At 45.4% G+C, this 19,824-nt stretch overlaps 1 protein-coding gene across 2 annotated transcripts in view; it reads right to left on the bottom strand.

The window, feature by feature from the left end:
* The window catches only part of PLXNA1 (plexin A1), a 340,506-nt gene that overhangs the window by 35,570 nt on the left and 285,112 nt on the right, over nucleotides 1–19,824 (bottom strand). For both annotated transcript variants that reach the window (XM_063121369.1, XM_063121370.1), the window contains exons 22-23: nucleotides 16,462–16,718; nucleotides 6,711–6,777 (exon numbers count right to left, since the gene is read on the bottom strand). In XM_063121369.1, coding sequence (XP_062977439.1) covers nucleotides 6,711–6,777; nucleotides 16,462–16,718 — 324 coding nt within the window. The remainder of the gene's footprint in view (nucleotides 1–6,710; nucleotides 6,778–16,461; nucleotides 16,719–19,824) is intronic.

Here is a 19,824-nt window from a genome sequence, read left to right as displayed (position 1 = left end):
CCGTTTTCGAGCACTCACAGTCAACTGAGGAGCCCCGCTCTGCTTTCAGGCTGAGGCGCCTGACCTTTCATCAGGCCTGCTTAAGGACACTCATGAGAGCAGTGGGATTGCTTTCTTTAAAAGATCATCTCTGAGGGCCAACTCGTTTAGGTTCGACAGGTATCCTGCTTCATACCTTGGGCAACAAGCAGGAGGTTTGTGGTCCTTTAAGAACTCTGGGTAAGTATTAACTGGTTCATTACTTTATGTTTGCTAACTGCTCTTGAGCTTTCCAAATCTCCGCTATAGAGTCGTACTTGGGCAAGTATCGTCATGATACGAAGTGGAAGAAGAAGAACTCTCCATAAGAATGAGTGGGTTCGATGGGAAGCTTTGGCACGGATCTGCTAAAGAGCAGATTGCTGTACCCATATAAAAACATCCATATAAAAACAGCCCACTGAATCTACCCTAGCAAAGGCAACAAACGCTTCAGTAGTTCAACGTCATGCCAAAGAAATGGCCCAGTCCGCACACAGTGAGAAGCCACTGTGGGCGAATTTTCCCGCAGCGGTTCTTGTTGCAACCACCACTGCTGTTGGAATATACAAGCCATGGCGAGCGGATGCCGTAGCTTGACAGAATGTGTGGACCTGACAACGGTGCATTGTGGTGATTAACAAGCTACCCGCAAGCCTAAAACCACCCCAGCAACCTACCCTTGCCAGGTTCGCATGTAACGACAAGCTACAGCACGTCCTGCCTGCTGCTCAAACATTCAAAATGGCAACAGCCGCCACTGCAACAAGAAGCCTCAAAGGAAAATTCACCCATGCGGCTTCTCGTTACGTGCGAACCAGGACAATATGTTAGCTAGCTCTTTATTATTCATAGGAAAGCTCTCACACATCAACTCCCGATAACCTGCTTTGACACTCAAGGCTTCAGACACACAAGGGTGGAATGACTTTGCCTTCTCTAACGGAAGGTACATAGGCTGAACAGTTCGTTGGGCCCTACATTGCACCCGCTCATGCTAGGCTTGCCTTTAGACTCGGTTCATGCAGAAGACATGATTGGTGCCTGCCAGGGCGAAAAAGATTTCTGGGTTTCCGTCATGGAGACTGAGCCCTCATTGTCAGCCTTGTGCAACAGATCTGTGGCCTTCAAGCTTGCTGTGGTCTCCATGGTGGAGATTAGGCACTGGACCCTCCCCTCTCTTTCCAAGCTCATTTGCTTTGCAGGCCTTACCAGACCTGTAGGCCCTGGCAAGCTAACATAATCGGTATGCACCAAATGTCCTGAGCCAACATGATGGGGAATGCAAGCCAATCCAGATGACTCCATTGCAGAATAATTCAGTGAGTTTCCATCCCTCTGAATTCTCTCCCTCTCACACCCACCCACCCTTTTGCAACCTCCCAGAATTTGGCAGCAACATCACACAAAAGTGATAAAAGCAATAAAACCATGCAGGCAAAGTTGGTTTGGCATCTTTAAGCAAGGATCTTTGTTAACACAGCATGCCCCACCAACAGCGGTGGAGCGGAGATTATGTGCTGATCCGCTAGATGAAAAGTGCACTTTAACCGCTAGTGGGGAGAGATACCTACTAGCAACACGTCACAAAACCCACTGCTCTTTAAAAACTGGGGCATGCAGGGATATAGTACTTTTCCTGGGGTCACTGAAAGTCTGTGCTCTATCTTTTAAGGACATGGAGCTAAAGATGCTGTTATGTCATATAACTGTGACTGGCTGCATGGTGAGTATGGGATGAGCTCTTAAGAAATGAATTCCTGGCTCTGAGCCCAGTTCCTGGCAGAAAAGAATCTGATACAAAGCAAACAATTGAGCACAAAAAACAAAACAGGAAAAAAACACTACAGTGAGAACTTGTTGCACTATTTGGTAACGTGTGTGTGTGTGTGTGTGTGTATCTGGGAGGGGGGGACTGGATGAAGATGATACAACACACACACACACAACCCTGTAGGTATGGTTCTTCTAAGCATTTAAACAGTTTTCTTCTTCTCCATAGTACTTTGCACAGATTATGACACCTTAGTAATTTTCTTTATAGATGTAAAATAGTAAAGATCGCTGTCTGCTCTGACTGAAAGCACCATTCCAGGCTCTCAAGCAGAGGTCTTTCCTAGCTTTGCTACTCGAAATCCTTTTAACTTGAGGTGCCAAGTCCTGAACCTCAGGTCTCCTGCATGCAAGACATGTTTTAACACTGAGCTATTGACCCTCTCTTATAAACTGCAGGGCTGAGATCTCACAAATTTAGGGAGCTCCGGCCCTGCGCTTCTCTTTACATACAGGTAGGCAAGTGCCTACATTGCTTTTGCTCTGTGGCCACAGGGCCCTGTTCCCAGGGATACTTCTGACTACAACATCTCAAACTCTGCTACCTGGACAGGATGGAGGAGGCAATCTGGCCATAGATCCCAGCTCTGTGAAAAATACATGAGACAAACCGTTCTTGAGAAGAGCCTTCGTTTTAACAAGGATTAAGAGAAGCTGCAGGATGCAGCGGCATGTGTAAACATTGGCATTTGCATGTGAGTGCCTGTGTGTATGTGGAGAGGAGGGCCTGAGGCAGCACGAGCCAAACTAGCTAACGCTCACAGTGTCTTATTGATGAGATTTAGCTCATCAGGCACCTAATATTGTGCATTTTTCAATGCTCCTCTTTATCTGTTTCGCTCTCCCATTCCCTGGGATGGCTCATTAGGAGGCTGATGAATGGCGCTTGAGGCCTCAACAAAAGCAAGGCTGCCAGGGCCTGCTGATTCCATGAGGCCTGCCTGTACCCACCTTTGCCATTATAGACACTTATTAGGGAGGGAGGGAGGGAGAAGGACAGCATGGGGATCCTATCCTTCAACGGTGCTGGAATCAATATATAATTTCCCTCTCAGATGATTGGCACGGTTGCTTTCCTTTCCATTCCTTCAGATGCCTTGAGATGTTATGGTGTAGCTGTCACGAGGGGCTTGCTAATCCCATGATTGCCTGTACAGTACACCTCTGGGAACAATTCCTGCCAATCTGAGGATGAATGGGTTGGCCTGCAGATTATATAAATGTAAAACTAATCTGGAGCATCCCCAGAGTTGCAAGCCAAAGGTGCTCCTAGAAACCCTGCCTTACAAGGAAGGCAGTAAGCTGTAGACATTGCCATTCTTTTCCTTCCTTAGCTCTGGTCATCGACGGGTTACTTCGGCCCCAAGCACATGGACACAAATTTTGCCAGCCCCTTCCCACTCCAAAGAAGCCGTCCCCTGCCATGGCCCTCCAAGGAGATGTTTTCACAAAGCTCCACTAACAGCTGTGCACACAAAAATGCAAGCACATTCACTTGCCCGATCTGCATACAGATTTGCTACAACTTGGGGTGGGGGTGGGGGCGCAGGACATATGTTTCCTTGCTAGCAAACTGCTAGCTGCACAGCCTGTTCCTAGCATCTCAACTACTTCTTCCCATTTCACAAACACCTGCAATCCTGATCCCTCTGCAGCCACTCAGATAAATGAAAAGAGATTAAGTTGTCCCCTTTCTCCATTAATATAGTAGAAAAAAATAACAGGCAGGACATTGTCATCCCATACATTGCTACGTTTTAGGATTAGGTACGTGTTCCTAAGTCTTGTGAGACAGCGCTTCCTTCTCCTTATTATTTACACCCTGAGGTCTGGAAGAGACATTCCTGCCTAATCACTGCCCCATAAGCCCTCCCCCACCAAGTGTTGTTTTGGGGATCGCTTCCCCAGATCTTCTAGGTATCAGTTTGGGAGGGTTGCCTCCCACTGTTAATTACAAGCATTGCTCTTCTGCACTGGAACATACAGCAAGGTAAAGGTGGTTGCCTATGACATTTGGCCCAAAGGACATCATCACACATGAGATTTAATGGCTGACGAGGCCGAAGTCTAAATAACGAACTAAGCTACAGATTTATATTGCAGTAGCATGACCACAGGGACTTCTCCTAGCTACTATGTGGATAAAATGCAGAAACTCTCTCTGGGCATGTCTACACCAGCCCTATATCCTGGGATTGTCCCAGATCGTTCCTATGCATCCAAATGCCACACAGAGGATCCCGGGAGCAGACAGGGATGACCCCTCCATTTTCCTGGGATAACCCTTAGATGTAGAAAGGGCCCCTGTCTCTTTCTCTCACGCCCTCACAAGAACTCTAGCTGCAGGAGCCTGTGTGTGCCTGTGTGGTGCACAAGGTGGGGTGAGGGACGAGAGAATTAGGGCTCTATACCTGCCAGTTCACTAAGGGCCACCTGCAATGGCAAAGATTCTTACAGAGTGGATGTCTTTAGATAACTTTCTCCTTCTGGAGAAGTAGGGAGGAAGAAAGGAGAAAGATGGCATGAGAGGGACATCCCAAGACAGTGGAGAACTTGCCCCCCCCTCAAGGCACCCCTTAGGGGTGAATCACAGCCAGTGGCTCCCTGCCACAACACCATGGCATCCCCCTCCACATTAACAGATATGTACTCGCACATTTTACAGCAGGAGGGAGCAATGTGTGTCCCTCTAGATGTTGTTGGACTGCCCTAGCCAACAGAGCCAATGGTGAGGGATGATGGGAGTTGCAGTCCAATGACATCTGGAGGACCACACATGGCCATCTCGATTTTACAGTATTCCCTGTGTCAAGCACCAGTCTGCCTGTGGTAGACATCCCTGTGATCTGGCCCTGGGTACCAGGGGAAGCATCTCATTGGGTGTGGCATCAGCACCGCAGACATACACGAGTCCCACTCCAGAAGAATGGATGGACCCAGTACATTTTCTTTGGGTGGCAACAACTGGCACTGCCAAATTCCAGCAGCCTTAAGTCATCTCTTCCTTCAGCCATCTTGGAATGCAATTTATCTATTTCAGGAGCAGAGTACATACGGATATTTTTGAAAGAGATTTTTTTGTTTGTTTCAATAGACAGGCTCCCGGTGCCTCCCACACACAGCTTTAGGCGTATTTCCAGACCACACAGTATCACATTCTCAAATCTGTGAATGACTTTGCCTGAATCCTGTGCTTAAAACCTGCAGAGGGAGAACTACTGGTCATGGCCATATCTGGTCTCTACAGCTTGGCAATTGCAGAACCCGAGAGCTGCAAAAAATGCCTCTGGCGACAGAATCCTTCAGTTGGGGGTATGAGAAAGGAGCTAAAACCTATTCTGAGCTTTAGGATAGTCTCTACAGTAGAGAGTTTGCAGTGGAAGCAGAGTACAAATTGGCTCCTTCCTTTTCTCTAAGTTTCCAGCCTTTCTTCCAATAAACTCTCCTCTTCCATGGGTTCACCCCCACCATTTCCCCATGCTGTCCTCCCAAGCTGATCCCTGCGAAATCCCAAGATAATACAGCAGCTGTAGCCAGAAGTGAGCAAAACTTGTGGCACACATGGATCAACTTGAAACAATGGTGCTAGAGAGCACACTGCAAAGAATATACAGGTTACAGCACTAGGCTTTAAAAACACACACACATTTATGCAGCAGCAAAGTACTGTTCTTCACACATCTTTCCAAAATGATATACGCTCTACAGTGGCGATATACTTTTATGGATACAGGCCATCCCTAGACGGAGGCAAAGAGCGAAGTGCATGTAAGCGATACCATAAATCACCTCTCAGTGGCGATCGCTTGCAGTCTGCATAACTTTCAGTTTGCTTGGAAAGGATCCAAGCTTTTCTTTATCTTAATGAGGGATGGTATCCCACGAAAAATAGCTCTGTGCCACAACGACCTGCTGAGTAACAGCCTGGCAAGGTCCTAGTGAGGCATCACTTTTGACTGACAAACCGGCATCTCTCTGTAGCCGCCATTAACCCAGGTTTCCTTCTGGAGTATGCAGCAGAACTACAGTTCCTTTGACACACAGGCTACAGCTGTGCCAGGAAACTGCAGCCATCATTCATCAGTGGTGCAGCAGCTCATGGCTTGAGGCTAGGCAGTGCCTGAAGGCTCTTACCTGCACAGAAAGCACCTGCATCCTGTTCATGCCTACTGATTTTGCTGGGCAGATGAGACCAATGGAAGAAATGTACCACATACTAATGAGGCACAGAATGCCAGGCTATAAAAGAAAGACACCTTGCTTCAACTTAACACAACCTCACCAAGGATTCTGGGGGGGACTAACGCCACAGCGATCCTGGCTGTACGGTGAGGATTGCCTGTCTTTTTTTTTTGGGGGGGGTCTCTTCCCTGTAAGTTGTTGACATGGTTCAATGGCCTATTCTGCTCAATAATTTTACACCAGCTCCTTTCCCGGCCAGTCCCTAACCCACCGTTTCAATCTGTACCTAACCAAGGGTGTGACTTAAAAAACAGCAACCATCTTTCCACCAAACTGATCGATCGTGAAGGGGGAAAGAGGGCTAACAGCTGAGGTCCTAAATCTCACAAGTTTTTGAGTATTCCTGGTGATACCTAAGGATCACGTTTGTAGCATCTTCCGTCCAGGATAGCAAAAGGCTTTACAGGAGGAACGGAAAAATGGCCAAAATTGTTACCTTAGGTTTGCAGAAAATGGGGGCAGTTATCTCCAATGCAGAACCAGCTTCCTGATTCCCAGGTTTAGCGCTCTACCTGTGCACTATTCACTCTCAATAGATAAATGGTTCTGACAAATCAGGAGCCCAGATCTTTTCCCGAGCGCCATTTAATGTGGTTAACAAGATGTCCAACTCTTACCTTTAAGAACTTGTACAGAAGGAACGTGAACCAGTTTGTCAGCATCTTTTCAGCCACTGACTCCGTCCTGCAGGGGAGGCAGAGAGTAAAGTGTGATGATAGCAAAAATCAGAGTCCTCTGATCTCTTGAAGTCTCAGATCTTTCTGCTCTCTCTCTTTCCTTCTCTTAAAGGCTTTAAAGGTCAAACCTTGAAAGGCAGGAACCTCAAAGCAAGGAGGAAAGTAGCCAGAATACTGGGGTTGCCATGACAAAATCTAAAGATAGTCTTGGCAACAGCCAATCCCACTTTGCTCCCACAGAGCTCATTAGAGTTAAACCTGGTCTCCTGCAGACCACAGCTATAAGAACATAGTTAAAGAAACAAGGTTGACCCAAACTACATCAGCAAAACTCTAGGGTGATTTAGGGGTACGTGAAAGGGCTCCACAGAACATCCTTCTGGCACATGGAAAAATGATTGCTTCCTTCTTCCCTGCTCCCTAATTTTAAAGAGCTCAGGAATCTGTATTTCTTTGAAGTGGAAATCACAAGTCTTCCCTGTAAATCCCTCCCTGTTAACATTTTTTAGCAGGGCAGTAGCTGGGGAATCCAAACAAACTCTGAACAAATTCAAAAATTCTTCTGTATATCAGTAAATTATCCCAGTTGGAAAGTACTCTGCCATAAATAATGTATCATATTGTTAAGTTAATACTATAACAAGGCAGCAGTTACTCTGAACATTACGTAGGATTCTGTGGCCACTAAGAGCTTCAGACAGTATTCCGATTGGAACCTTCCACCCAGAATGTAAAAGGGACAAAGGAAAAGTATGAAACAGTAATCAGGGGTGGGTGAACATCCCCCTTATTCATCTCAATAAACGATCTGAGTTTTGTGATCATTCATTGTAAATCCATATTAAAGAACTCCCAAAGGGTGTGTGTGTGTGTGTGTGTGTGTGTGTGTGTGTGTGTGTGTGTGAGAGAGAGAGAGAGAGAGAGAGAGAGAGAGAGAGAGAGAGAGAGAGAGATCACAAGCAATGTTTTCAAAACCCAGGTGATAGTTACTCCTCCCCTTCCTGTTCTTCCCCTCTGCAAAAGCAAAAAAATAACACTTTGCCTTTGCAAATGGGGAGAGGGAGTGGTACAAAGGAACCCATTTCACTAGCCTGTGTAGGCCAGCAGGTTGTGTAGTTGGCCCAGCAGACCCTACAAGCTGAAAAGATGCTTCAGAGCAGGCTCTGAAATGTCATCTCAGCCTTTGGAGCTAGCTTGTCTGATCTGGGGGTGAGCTGGGTGGACTTGAGTGCAAGCTGAGGGACCTCCAACCCCAACTTCTTCCCCCTTTCCCCCAACAATGTTAAGATTTGAGGTTTGTTTTTGTTTGTTTTTTGCTTGCAAGGGGGGGGGGATAAGATGTAGATAAGTTATCTAAATTTGCAACCAGTTTCAGAGATCAGACTTGCACAGGTCTAGACAGACACTTAATGAATGTGTTGCAATTTTATTATTATTTCTTAGCAAAGGGAGGTTGCCCAGTTCCAAGCCCGCCCATTCAATTCAAGTGCTTGCCCCATCCTTAGCACTATCAAGGACTCTTATTCCACCAGGAGTGGGAAAATTTTGGTCCTCCAGATGTTTTGACTTACAACTCCCATGATTCCTCACCACTGGCTATGCAGGGGACTGTTTTCACGGCACCGGGTTGGCGCCGCCTCCCTCTTAACCCTGCACTTTCCCTCTCCCATGGCAGAGTCGGGTAATCCCGATGCTGAGGAGGGAGTGTGGGATTTATGGGTGGCCAACTGCTAGTCACTTCCGCTAGGCTCCACCCCCGGGCTGACCCTGGATTGGCCATGGAGAGATGTTACATGGTGGAAGCACTGTATTGATGTCACTCCCTTTGAAAAAGTCAGGATAAATCTCCGACTTCCTAAACGCAGCATCACAGGGAAGCCCCGCAGTAGCTGTGAACCTGCACCTGTGTCGTCTAACCAACGGGGCGCAGATCCACAGCCACCGTGGGGTTTCCCCACATGTAGACAGCCCCCTAGCTAGAGCTGGTGGAAGCTGTAGGCCAAAACATCTGGCAAGTAACAAGTTGCCCACCTCTGCATTACCCTATCGCAACAAGAGGGAGAGAGAAAACAGCTCACATATATTCCACTGCAAGTACGAGAGTGTGTTCAATACATGGCTTCTTCCTCCTTTTTAGTATTGTGAGAAGGGAGCATGGAAGTACAAAGAGAGCCCAGATTTTATCAGCATGTGAACTAATGTGGCAGGCTTGGTTTTGTTGCACACAATTCGCAATTAGCATTTCTTTGCCATCAGAACTCCACACTCGACTGGACAAAGATATGCTAAGAAAGAGGAGGATTCTTCCCTCCCTTTGTCTGAGTGTTGAACCAAGTCAAACAGATCAATGTAATGACTTCATGAGTATCCATAGTAGCATATATTGATAGAGTGACATACAATGGGAAATGAAACTCATGTGATTCTGGTATATTCCTATTTCCCTATGTTTTCACACGTCAAAGCAGTCCATGAACGTAAGAAAAAGTGAATTATTAATATAACAGTATATCAGAATACGTAACATGGATCCTCATTGAGGTTTTGTTTTTAATTGTTGTTTTTAATTGTGTTGTACCCCGCCTTGATCCAGAGGGAGAGGCGGGTAACAAATAAATATATTATTATTATATTATTATTGTAAGGAAACAGGTTGCAACACCAGCCACTCATTGAGGTCCTACTATAAGCACACTGACATTACAATATTTGGATTTTATTAAAACTGCACTACAGTCATACATACTGTTTCTATTACTCTTTGCATGCTTAGTAATTGCTTCACATTGTAGGTGAGCCTCCTTGCATTTCCATTATATATGTCCCTGTTCTATGATCACTGTGCCTCTTTTTCCCCATGACTGAATACTCTGCCACCTAGAAAGCACAGGTTCCAGTCTGAAGCACATGGCACGGCAGATGCCGAGGGACAGCAGGGAGGGGGGCTTCAAGCAGTTTCTCTAAACACATCTGCTAATACCACAAAGATGCCGTTAGGAACTGCAGTGTTACTGGACAGGAGACCTCCAGAACCAGGAGAACATGGGCAAGAGAGCTGCCGATGGCTGTACAGGACTTGAATCACCTGGGATGGAGAGACCGGGCTGAAGGAGGAATCACCTTCAATATACTGTATACTAGCTTCTATTTGCTGTCTCTCTGCTACAAAAGTTAAGATTTGCCTTAACATATTTATCGAATATTTTAAATGATGCACAATTCTTCTTTAAAATGGAGGAAAAATGCAGGTGGCTCTGATTGAAATTCTTTATTTATGCATTTTTGACTGCTCCATCTATTAATCATCAGATTAGCTATTTCATATTCAGATTAAAACCACAGGTATCTGCTCCAGCTGCATATTCCCCTCTCCCCCCCACCCCCATTCCACCCCACTGGACTTTCCCCACCAACTTAACTGCTCTATAGGAAAGATCTTTATAAATGGGAATAGGTTGATGTTTATTTTATTTTATTAATGAACTTTTGTGCTATTTGTAAGCCGGCTTGGAAGGGCTTTTGTTCTGAAAGGGAGAATATATCAGTGTGATGTAGCGGCTAAAGTGTTGGACTGGGAGTTGGGAGACCCGGGCTCTAGTCCCCACTCGGCTATTGAAACCCACTGGGTGACTTTGGGCCAGTCACAGACTCTCAGCCCAACCTACCTCACAGGGTTGTTGTTGTGAGGATAAAATGGAGAGGACAAGGAGGATTATGTACGCTGCCTTGGGTTCCTTGGAGGAAAAAGGGCAGGCTATTTATTTTTATTATTTATTTATCATACTTATACCCCGCTCCTCAGCCAAAAAAGGCTCTCGGAGCGGCTTACACTTAGCAAAAAAGACAGTCCCTGCCCTCAGGCTTACAATCTAATAAAGACATGACACACAAGGAAAAGGAGTCAAGGAGGGAGGGAGGGAGGGAGGGAGGAGAGAGAAAGAGAGAGAGAGAGAGAGAGAGTCCAGCAGGAGCAGGCCCCGATGTTACTTCTGCCTATAAATGTAATACAATAAATACTTGATGTTGTGCAGACTTCTACTGTTACTTTCTACTGTTAGTTTTACCCTACCCTGTGCCTGCTTACCCTACCCTGTACCTGTTTGCATTCTCTTCCCCTCCTTATTGTTTTACTATGATTTTATTAGATTGTAAGCCTATGCGGCAGGGTCTTGCTATTTACTGTTTTACTCTGTACAGCACCATGTACACTGATGGTGCTATATAAATAAATAAATAAATAAATAATAATAATAATAATAATAATAATAATAAATAAATAAATAAATAAATAAAATAAACAAATGATCATTAAGGCACAGAAGCACAAGCAGAACTAATGACCTCAAGAAGTTAACAGCCTATTTCATTGTTATAAGGAAGCGGCCAGGGATGGGGTGGAGAATTATTTTAAAAAATGTAACCAAAACAAAATCCCAACCCTTTATAAGTCCCCATCAAATAAAGGAAATATCAGGAAAAATGGGTGGGAAGGAAACAGTTAACTATTGCAGATTGTCTTGAGCAAAAGACCAACTTGCCTACTGTTGTTCAAGTTTGCTCAAATGTAATTTCTGCCTGTTTCACCTTCTTCTTTGATTAAACTGAGAGGTCCTCCAATTTCACTTTCCTAAAAGAGCAGGCCAATTTCTGCAAAAAAAAGCACAATATTTGTGCCTCTAAATCTCAGCCTGCACAACTTGTGGCCCATCAAGCCAAATTCAGCCCATTAGCCAATTAATCTCCGTTGTTGCAACCTGCCAGGGAATTTAGGCTGTATTTGGGCTGATGAATCACAAGTTTTGCACGTCTGGCCTAAGCTCTGAGAAGGATAAGCCTATGAAGTTGCCTTGCACAGAGTCAAACCATTGGTCCATCAAGGCAAGTACACTCAAGGTCACAACTCTGCTGCTGGAGATTCTTTTAACAGGGATTGATCCTAGGACTTCCTACATGCAAAGGGTGTGATCAATCACTGAGCTAGGGACCCTCACACCAAGCATAGATGCTTAATGGATCTGAGAGAGGGTCATGCCAATCTTGTCTGCATCATTCCAGTTTTAGTATATGCGCCACCAGAGCAAGCACATGGTACTTAAAAATCACCAGCAAAACAACAGTATATTGTCACTTTTCACGGAATACTGCTGTTTTTGTACAAAACCAATTGATTTCGATTAAACACACCAAAAGTTTGGCAGGTTTCCAAACTGCAGTTCGTAATCTAGCTGTTGTATTTTGTATCAGCTAGAACTGGATGTATGGAACACATCTACACTAGCTGCCAGGCTGTTCCTGTTGTTGGTTTCAATCCTTAAAGTCCCATGTTCTGAATTTTAAAAAGCTATAAAGTTTCTTCTCTTCCGGCAGGCCTACCCAGTCGAATTTTAAGATGTCTGGCTGTTATTTTAATAATGTATTAGTTTTATATGTTTTTAATCAGTTTTATGTATTTTTTAGTATTTTTGTATTTGATGTTGTTCCCCGCCTTGATCCAGAGGGAGAGGCGGGATCATCATCATCATCATCATCATCATCTTGGGACCAGCCACTGTGATTTCCTCAGAGGCTCCTTTTCCAGTACCCATCTTTGGAGAGAGGCAGATGGTGACCCTGACAGAGCCTTTTCAGTTATGGTACCCCAATTCTGGAATGTTCTTCCCAGAATGGGCTTGACTGACCCTGACCCTGATGTTTTTTTCTCCACCCCAATCTTTTAGGTTTTGGAGTCTTTACTTTTCATCTGGTTTTCTGCTGTACTTTTTATTTAAGTTCGTCATTGCATTATTGTTGTTTTGCTATTTCAAACTGGGGTTTGCCACCTGAGAGGCTATATCTAAAGACTGGGATATTAAATATCCTAAATCAACCCATTCCTGCCCCTCTTTCTGACTTCCAGTGTGGCTATAAGGTAAAGAATGCTAGCCTGCATTCAGCATGACAAGAGTTGAAGATGAGGAAAATATGGAAAAGCAAGGGGAAAATGTGCCCCCTTCCTTTAAATAAATAAAAAGGGCAAGCTTAGTTAGACTGGATAGTTTTATAAGTAACTCCCATTTCGAAGATGTATTTTAGGGCCCACTTGGGCCTAAGTAAATGTGAGAGCCTTCAAGGCAAGTCCTGCCGTATCTCTAGGGTGGCTGCTCTACTGTAATTGCAGGGCAGCGAGGTTTGCATTTATCTACCACACATCCAGATGCCACAGGGGATTACACTCTACAATATATAAATAACAGATTTCACCCAATAGATTAATGTTAAGCCTAATAGGCTCGATGCAAAGACATCGTTTGAAGGGTAACAAGAAAGGCAAGGAGGAGGAAAGCTCTAGAATCCAACTTTCCCTTTATGTGCGCAGTTGGAGGGAACTGGGAAATCAACTTTGGAACAACTGGACAGGGATAAAACATTAACCACAGGCCTATGCCTAAGCCAGTGCCCTCGAAACCATGATGCATTAGAGCATTGCCCTTCCTTAAACTGCCTGTACTCCTCTCTGATATCCTGCCATCGTGAGCCTCTTTTTCGTTTCCAAATTGTTTTCACTATATCTGACAGTCTCCAGATATTTTGGACTACAATTCCCATATTCCCCAGACAGCATGACCAATTGTCAGGGTTTTGTGGAGTTGCAGTCCAAATCTAGAGGGCACCAGGTTACTTACTCCAGGCCCTAGGCTCAAAATAAGGGCTGTTTCACTTGTATTTTGTAGATGCACATCTTTTAAGTGTACGGCTAAAGTCTTAAGCAAGTGAATTATATATCTATATATCTATCCTTGTCAGGGATACAGCATTGATGAGAGTTCTTCTTGAACTTAAACAGAGTGGCAAATAAGAATCTGAAACCATGCAGTATGTGAAATGATCCCAAGATCCATATGAAGTCTTCCTACAGGTATGCCAACTAGCTAGCCTATTTTCCCCTTTTGGCGCATCTCTCCTGCCCCATAACCCCTAAAAGAATACTGTGATTGCAAAAAAAAAAAAAAAGGTGTGTTTTCTTGAATCAGCCTCCATTTGGTTCACAGAGATAACAGCATTCCTGACCGTGCTGGCAGAGGCACTTCTGGGAGATGAAGTCCAAAACGTCTGGAGATTTGCCTTCTCCCCACCCCTGTTCTAATGGTTGCTTTACACTATATGCAGCAGTTCTGCCACAGGTCTACCAGTCTTTGCTGCTGTGAAGACATGACACGTAAAAAGGAAACTCACATAAGAACGTAAGAAGAGCCCTGCTGGATCAGACCAAGGGTCCATCTAGTCCAGCACTTAGTTCACACAGTGGCCACCAGCTGTCAACCAGGGACCCACAAAGCAGGACATGGTGCAACAGCACCCTCCCACCCACGTTCCCCAGCACGGGACTGAACTGGGTGTTGAACTGGGTGTTCAAACACTCAGGGATATGCAGTGGACACATGCTGGGGAAGTACAACTGGCTTTGTCCCTGCCTGGCACATTTCCATGCACGTTCCCTTTATTTGTTACAAGGTAGACTGCAAACACCAGTATAAATGCAGCAATACAACACCGTGTAAAGTGTGACGTGACCCTAAGCCTAGGCTGATTCACTCTCCTTCTCATTATAGTTTTGTTCTGTGTTTTTGGCTCCACAATGTTCCAAAAATTGTTTGTGTGTGTGTGTGTGTGTGTGTTGTCTATTTACATGTTTGTATACCAATGGTTTTTATATTATGTGCAAAATTCAAAAATTTTAATCTTTGTAAGCTGCACAGAGATTGGGCAGTATAGAAATGTAATAAATGAACTGACCTAGGATCTGATATGAGAGCTTAAATATATTTGAGCAATGCTTTGTAAGCATTAGCTTTCATTGAATTCAGGTAACTTGAGAAGGACTGGGCTGCTATAGGACAAAGAAGGAGGGGCACACAACGACCGATATGGTGGTGTATAGTTAATAATAGTCCTTGTTCAGCATCTTTCAATATTCATTGGCCTGTGATACAGGAGACCTATCTAGCTACCACTTAAAAATTGATGGAGCACAGCAGATGCATGGCAGAGCTGGAACGCTGCCCTTGGCTCACACTCTTTCCCCACCTGTGTTGAGGTACTTGGCTCAAGAAGATCTGCTTGTCTTTTGCATTAAGCCACCCTGACAATCACCTGGTAGAGGTTGTATGGATTAGTCTTGACGAAACAATGGGAAAAGAATAAGATGGGAAGGAAAAGTCCGATGCATGAAGCATAAAGAAAAAGGACATGGTCTTCTTGGAGCAGTGACAAATAATGGCTGCCCCGTAAGAGTTCCTGATTCCAACCAACTTAAAGCATCAGATACAAAGATTGTTTAAGGGGGCAACAGGAGATGGCACAGAGTTGTGTTGTGGATGGGAAGAGTTTGCCATTAAAAAAACCTGGGCCTAATCAGGAGCATCTAGAGAGCCTGAATTTTTAATTTTTAATTTTATTTATTACTGCATTTATATCCCGCCTTTTTTCCTTCATGGAATCCAAGGCGGCATACATAATCCTCCTCTCCTCTCCATTTTATCCTCACAACAACAACCCTGTGAGGTAGGTTGGGCTGAGAGTCTGTGACTGGCCCGGTGGGTTTCCATGGCCAAGTGGGGACTAGAACCTGGATCTCCTGACTCCCAGTCCGACACTTTAGCCACTACACCACACTGGCTCTAAATACAGAATTAGAGGGACAGATTGCTGGTAGACATACAAGAATGCTGGAAATGACTAGCTGCTACCAGTAGCCATGCAAGGATGCTGAAAGTCCTGTGTCTATAGTGAAAAGCGGCACACAGGCTGGCTCAAATCTACATTCAAATCTCAATGATATGTAGTTTTAATTAACCGAGCAGCTGCCATTTCTAGCACTCAGAGATTTAAAAGTGATGCCAGCACACACAGAGTGACTGTTCTCAGGCGTAAGGACAGACATGTGATATCAACTGAGTTCTTAAACAAACAACTTCTTCCTAATATAAGTCTGATTCCAAGGCAGGGGCCATTCCCCCACGAATTGTTATCTGACTCACAAGACAGATTGTGCATAGGAAACATTTTAGGACAGGGACCCATCTCTGGATTCTACGATTTTGCCATGGGTTGCCCACAAACTTTTATATTCATCTTTGAAATCTTAAAAGGCTAGATTATAAGGCTAGACTTTTGGGGGCTAGATTTTTGGGAGCGGGGGGGATGAAAGCAAAAATCCTCAGGTTGGTGAATTTCCATCCAATAACCTTTTTTTTTTTTTTTTTTGGCTTGCAAGAGGTCTGATTGCAGAATCCTAGAATATGCCAAGGCCTATTTATAGTGTGAGGTCCCAGCTACCTTCGCACCAACTCAAATTATTGGCAACCTCCTTGATGTAGGGAAGGTGCTTTTCCCCCCACATCCACTAAACACCTTTAATTTGCTACATAGTGACTCCACAGCAAATGATGATGATTATTTCTTTGCTAGATGACACAGGAGTAATCTTAGGTGTCGGGGGGGAAAGTAAATACCAATAGCCTACAGTCTGCCGACACAACTTTCAGTGGCTTGGAAGTGCATTCTTCCTACATCATACGTTATACCAGAAGTCTGAAAAGGGGAAGTGTGAGTCATGCACATTTTCACTTCCCCATTTACCAAATGCCAAAGCGGCCCTCTGCAAAAACTCGCCTAAGTGCTTCAATTAACCGGTTCTTCGACAAATACTCACCGCCTCAAGAGCAGTTTTGGGTGGTTCTTGCTTTCCAAGTTCTTTTCAATCAGGTCTGAGAGAAGCTGCTTGAGCACTCCGGTAGCATACTCCATTTCACCTTGCAGGGCTGTCATGATTAAAGAGGCCACATTGCCCCGGTCCCTCATGGAGAAGCTGCGCTGTGCCTCCAGGGTACGAATGAAGGTCAGCAGGAAGTGCTTTTTGTTCAAGAGCTGCCCAAAGAGGGTCAATGATTTCTCCACATTTGCCTGTACCTGATGGCGGAAAAACAATTAGAGTCAGATCCAGAGACTTCTGGAGCATGCGTATTGGAGAGCCCTTTGACAATGCAGTGAGATCAGGAAAGGCCGTGGGCAGGGCCACGCCTGCTCCAATGCCTCAGACAAGGAGCTCATGGGAACTTAACAAAACAAAGCCAATTGCTCAGGTACTCAATGTCCAGGTACCCTAACCCTAACCCTTCAAAAGTAAGTACCATCCTCTCTATCCTCCCACATAATTACAGAATTGCGGTTTGGAGGATTTTCTTTCCAACTCTCATTTTGCGATAATTTAGAGCATAAAATAGGAATGAATACGGGCCCTTAAAAAGTCCTTTGCAATTGTATCTACAAAGCATACAGCAGAAACACTTTTATCTAGGACCACTCCATTTCAGATGCTCTCTCACTGTGGACATATTTTATGTAACTTCTTACTGCCACTTCATAGAGCTAGGTGCTTTATGCCCTGTCTGCACGGAAATCCCACCTATTGTGCACAGAAACTCTCACAGAATATTCTGTACATTTTCTGAAAGGATGCTTACAAATATCTCAGTATTCTAGCCTTACTCCAGAGTTGCGGCGGAGACGTGGCTGGGAAGATGGCAACCCATGAATGGTTGCTGTCTGCCCAGGCAGAGAACGGGCCGGCGAGCCGAATGGCTGCTAGAAAGCCCGAGCTGCCTCCCTTCACCTGTTTTACTTGCTGCCACCCTGCACCAGCGATACCATGGAGTTTGGCAGCAAAGTGGCACCAACTCAGTGCCATGAAGACAGCCCCTGACAGGGCTCTACTTGGTTCTGCACAGCAGTATATTCAAGAAAAACGGTCAGGATCAGCCGCTGAAGCAGTTAATTCTTCATGGAGGATTGGAGTTGGCCACAAGAGGCAACGGAAAAGATGCTTCCGGTGCAATGGGACCAGGGCCGGTGCCAGACTATTTTGCACCCTAGGCAAGGCGAGCTATTTGCACCACCACCCCCAAATTGCGCAGAAGTCCGACCATGTGTGCCGAGTGGAGAGCTGGGACTGGCTCACTTCGATTTGGGACTGAGCCGTCTGGAATTCACCGGGACTTACTTCTGTGCAAACGCAACCTGCTATGCAGCCTGGCATCCTGATCCCCTCCGCACATTTACTCAGGGGAATAAGGCTTCTGAGTAAGGAGGCATAGGCGGATCGGGCCGCACTGGTGCCTCCTGGTGCAACGCTTTCTCAGATGCAAGTCCCGTTGATCCACGTGCGCAGGATTGGGAAGCAGGAGAGTTTGCCTTGTGAGGAGCCCACAAGTCCCTAGCTTTCCTGGGGGAAGGGAGAGGGAGTCCCGCTTGCCCGCCTGCCTGGACATCACAGCCTGTTTGAGGAGAGAGGCGAGGTGACCCGGTGCCCTTTCCTCTGGAGTAAGGCTTGAGCCAGGGTCAAGCTCGCCACGTGCTTTTTCTTCTTCTTCTGGCGGCAGCCTCCCGGCTCTGGGAGGGTGGCTTCCAGGTGGCTAGAGTGGCTCTGGGAGGGCGGCTTCCAGGAGAAGTCCGAACGTAGAGCCCCCCCCCCCCCAGGGTCCCTCGCTTCGCTTCAACTGGGTGGGTGCGGGGCGCCAGCTCACCCGCCCAGGCCCAGCTGAATCCTTGGGCCGGGCCGGACCAGCTCACAGCCAACAATGTGCGTGAGTGCTGCGCGGCGCCCCTCTTAGCTTGGCACTCTGGGCGGCCACCTGAGTGGCCTCTATGGTAGCACCAGCCCTGAATGGGACTGTCCTCATCCACCTTAAAGCATCGCTGACAGATGGTTGTCCAGCTGCCTCTTGAATGCCTCTAGTGTGGGAGAGTCCACAACCTCCCTAGATAACTGGTTCCATTGTCATACTGCTCTAACAGTCAGGGAGTTTTTCCTGATGTCCAGCCGGAATCTGCTTCCTGTAACTTGAGCCCATTAGTCTGTGTCCTGCACTCTAGGATGATCGAGAAGCGATCCTGGCCCTCCTCTGTGTGACAACCTTTTAAATATTTGAAGAGTGCTATTATGTCTCCCCTCAGCCTTAATGCTAAATATGCCCAGTTCTTTCAATCTTTCCTCATAGGGCTTTGTTTCCAGACCTGATCATCTTACCACAGGACACTTATTTTATTCATTCATTGAGAATTTATTTATTTATTTATTACACTACTTCTATAGCATTTAATATATTAAAATCCCTAAGTGGTTCACATTATCTTATAGCAGATACGTGAAACAACTTCTTGTTCTCTTTTGAATAGTGCTTGTAAAGATCAGCACAGTCATTGTGTAAAAAAAACTAGGAGCACAAAAAAGAAAAAAATCCCTTTCCCATCCCTTGCAATCAGATAGTCTCATTTTGTGGTTTTATTAAAAGAAACATGCAATTCAGCTGGGGCATTCTCTTTCGATGCCCCTAAATAAGAAGAGTTGCCAAAATGCTGGATTTGGCTGGAGACTAATTGCCAGATTCCTCCTGGCTAGATCTGAGCACAGCAAACTGTCCCCACAGGAAATCCTGATCTTCTGCACTTTCTACATATGGTCCTAAATGTTACCGTCTGTCCCTGAAATTAGCAATGGCATTTGAAGCATGCCTGGTTATTTTTCACTAGGTTTTATACATCGGGAAAAGGCCCTTCCTCCACTCCCACATATATTTCCCTTCCCATTTGGTTGATGCACCATCCTCAGATTTTGCTGGTCAGAGCATCCCTACCTCTCCTAAAGCCCCAAATGGTCTCTGCAGTCATGACACAGAAAATTAATTACTAACTCTGACCAGGGCATCTGGTTAACAGAGACTCAAGCTGGGGAAAAATTCTGTTTAACTATTTTTATGGGTCTGCTTTGCTTGCTTTAGTGCTCCATACTCAGAAAGGTACATGGAGCACTTAGGAAGAGACAGCAAAGGGCCTGTGTCATTTTGGGCTACTGAAAGTCTCTTGAATCTCTATATATAGATATATATATTTTCCAGAAATCCAAAGAAAAGTAAAGTGGAAGCACCTTTTACATTTACAAAGAGACACAGATAGCCATCATCTAAAGTGAGTCTAAAAGCTTCTTGGGGCAAAGACCTTCTTTTGGTTTTGCACTGAT

This window comes from Elgaria multicarinata, chromosome 3, assembly GCF_023053635.1.
Source record: "Elgaria multicarinata webbii isolate HBS135686 ecotype San Diego chromosome 3, rElgMul1.1.pri, whole genome shotgun sequence".
Lineage (NCBI taxonomy): Eukaryota > Metazoa > Chordata > Lepidosauria > Squamata > Anguidae > Elgaria > Elgaria multicarinata.
The sequence above is the reverse complement of the archived record's forward strand: the minus strand, read 5'-3'. Positions and strand labels throughout refer to the sequence as shown.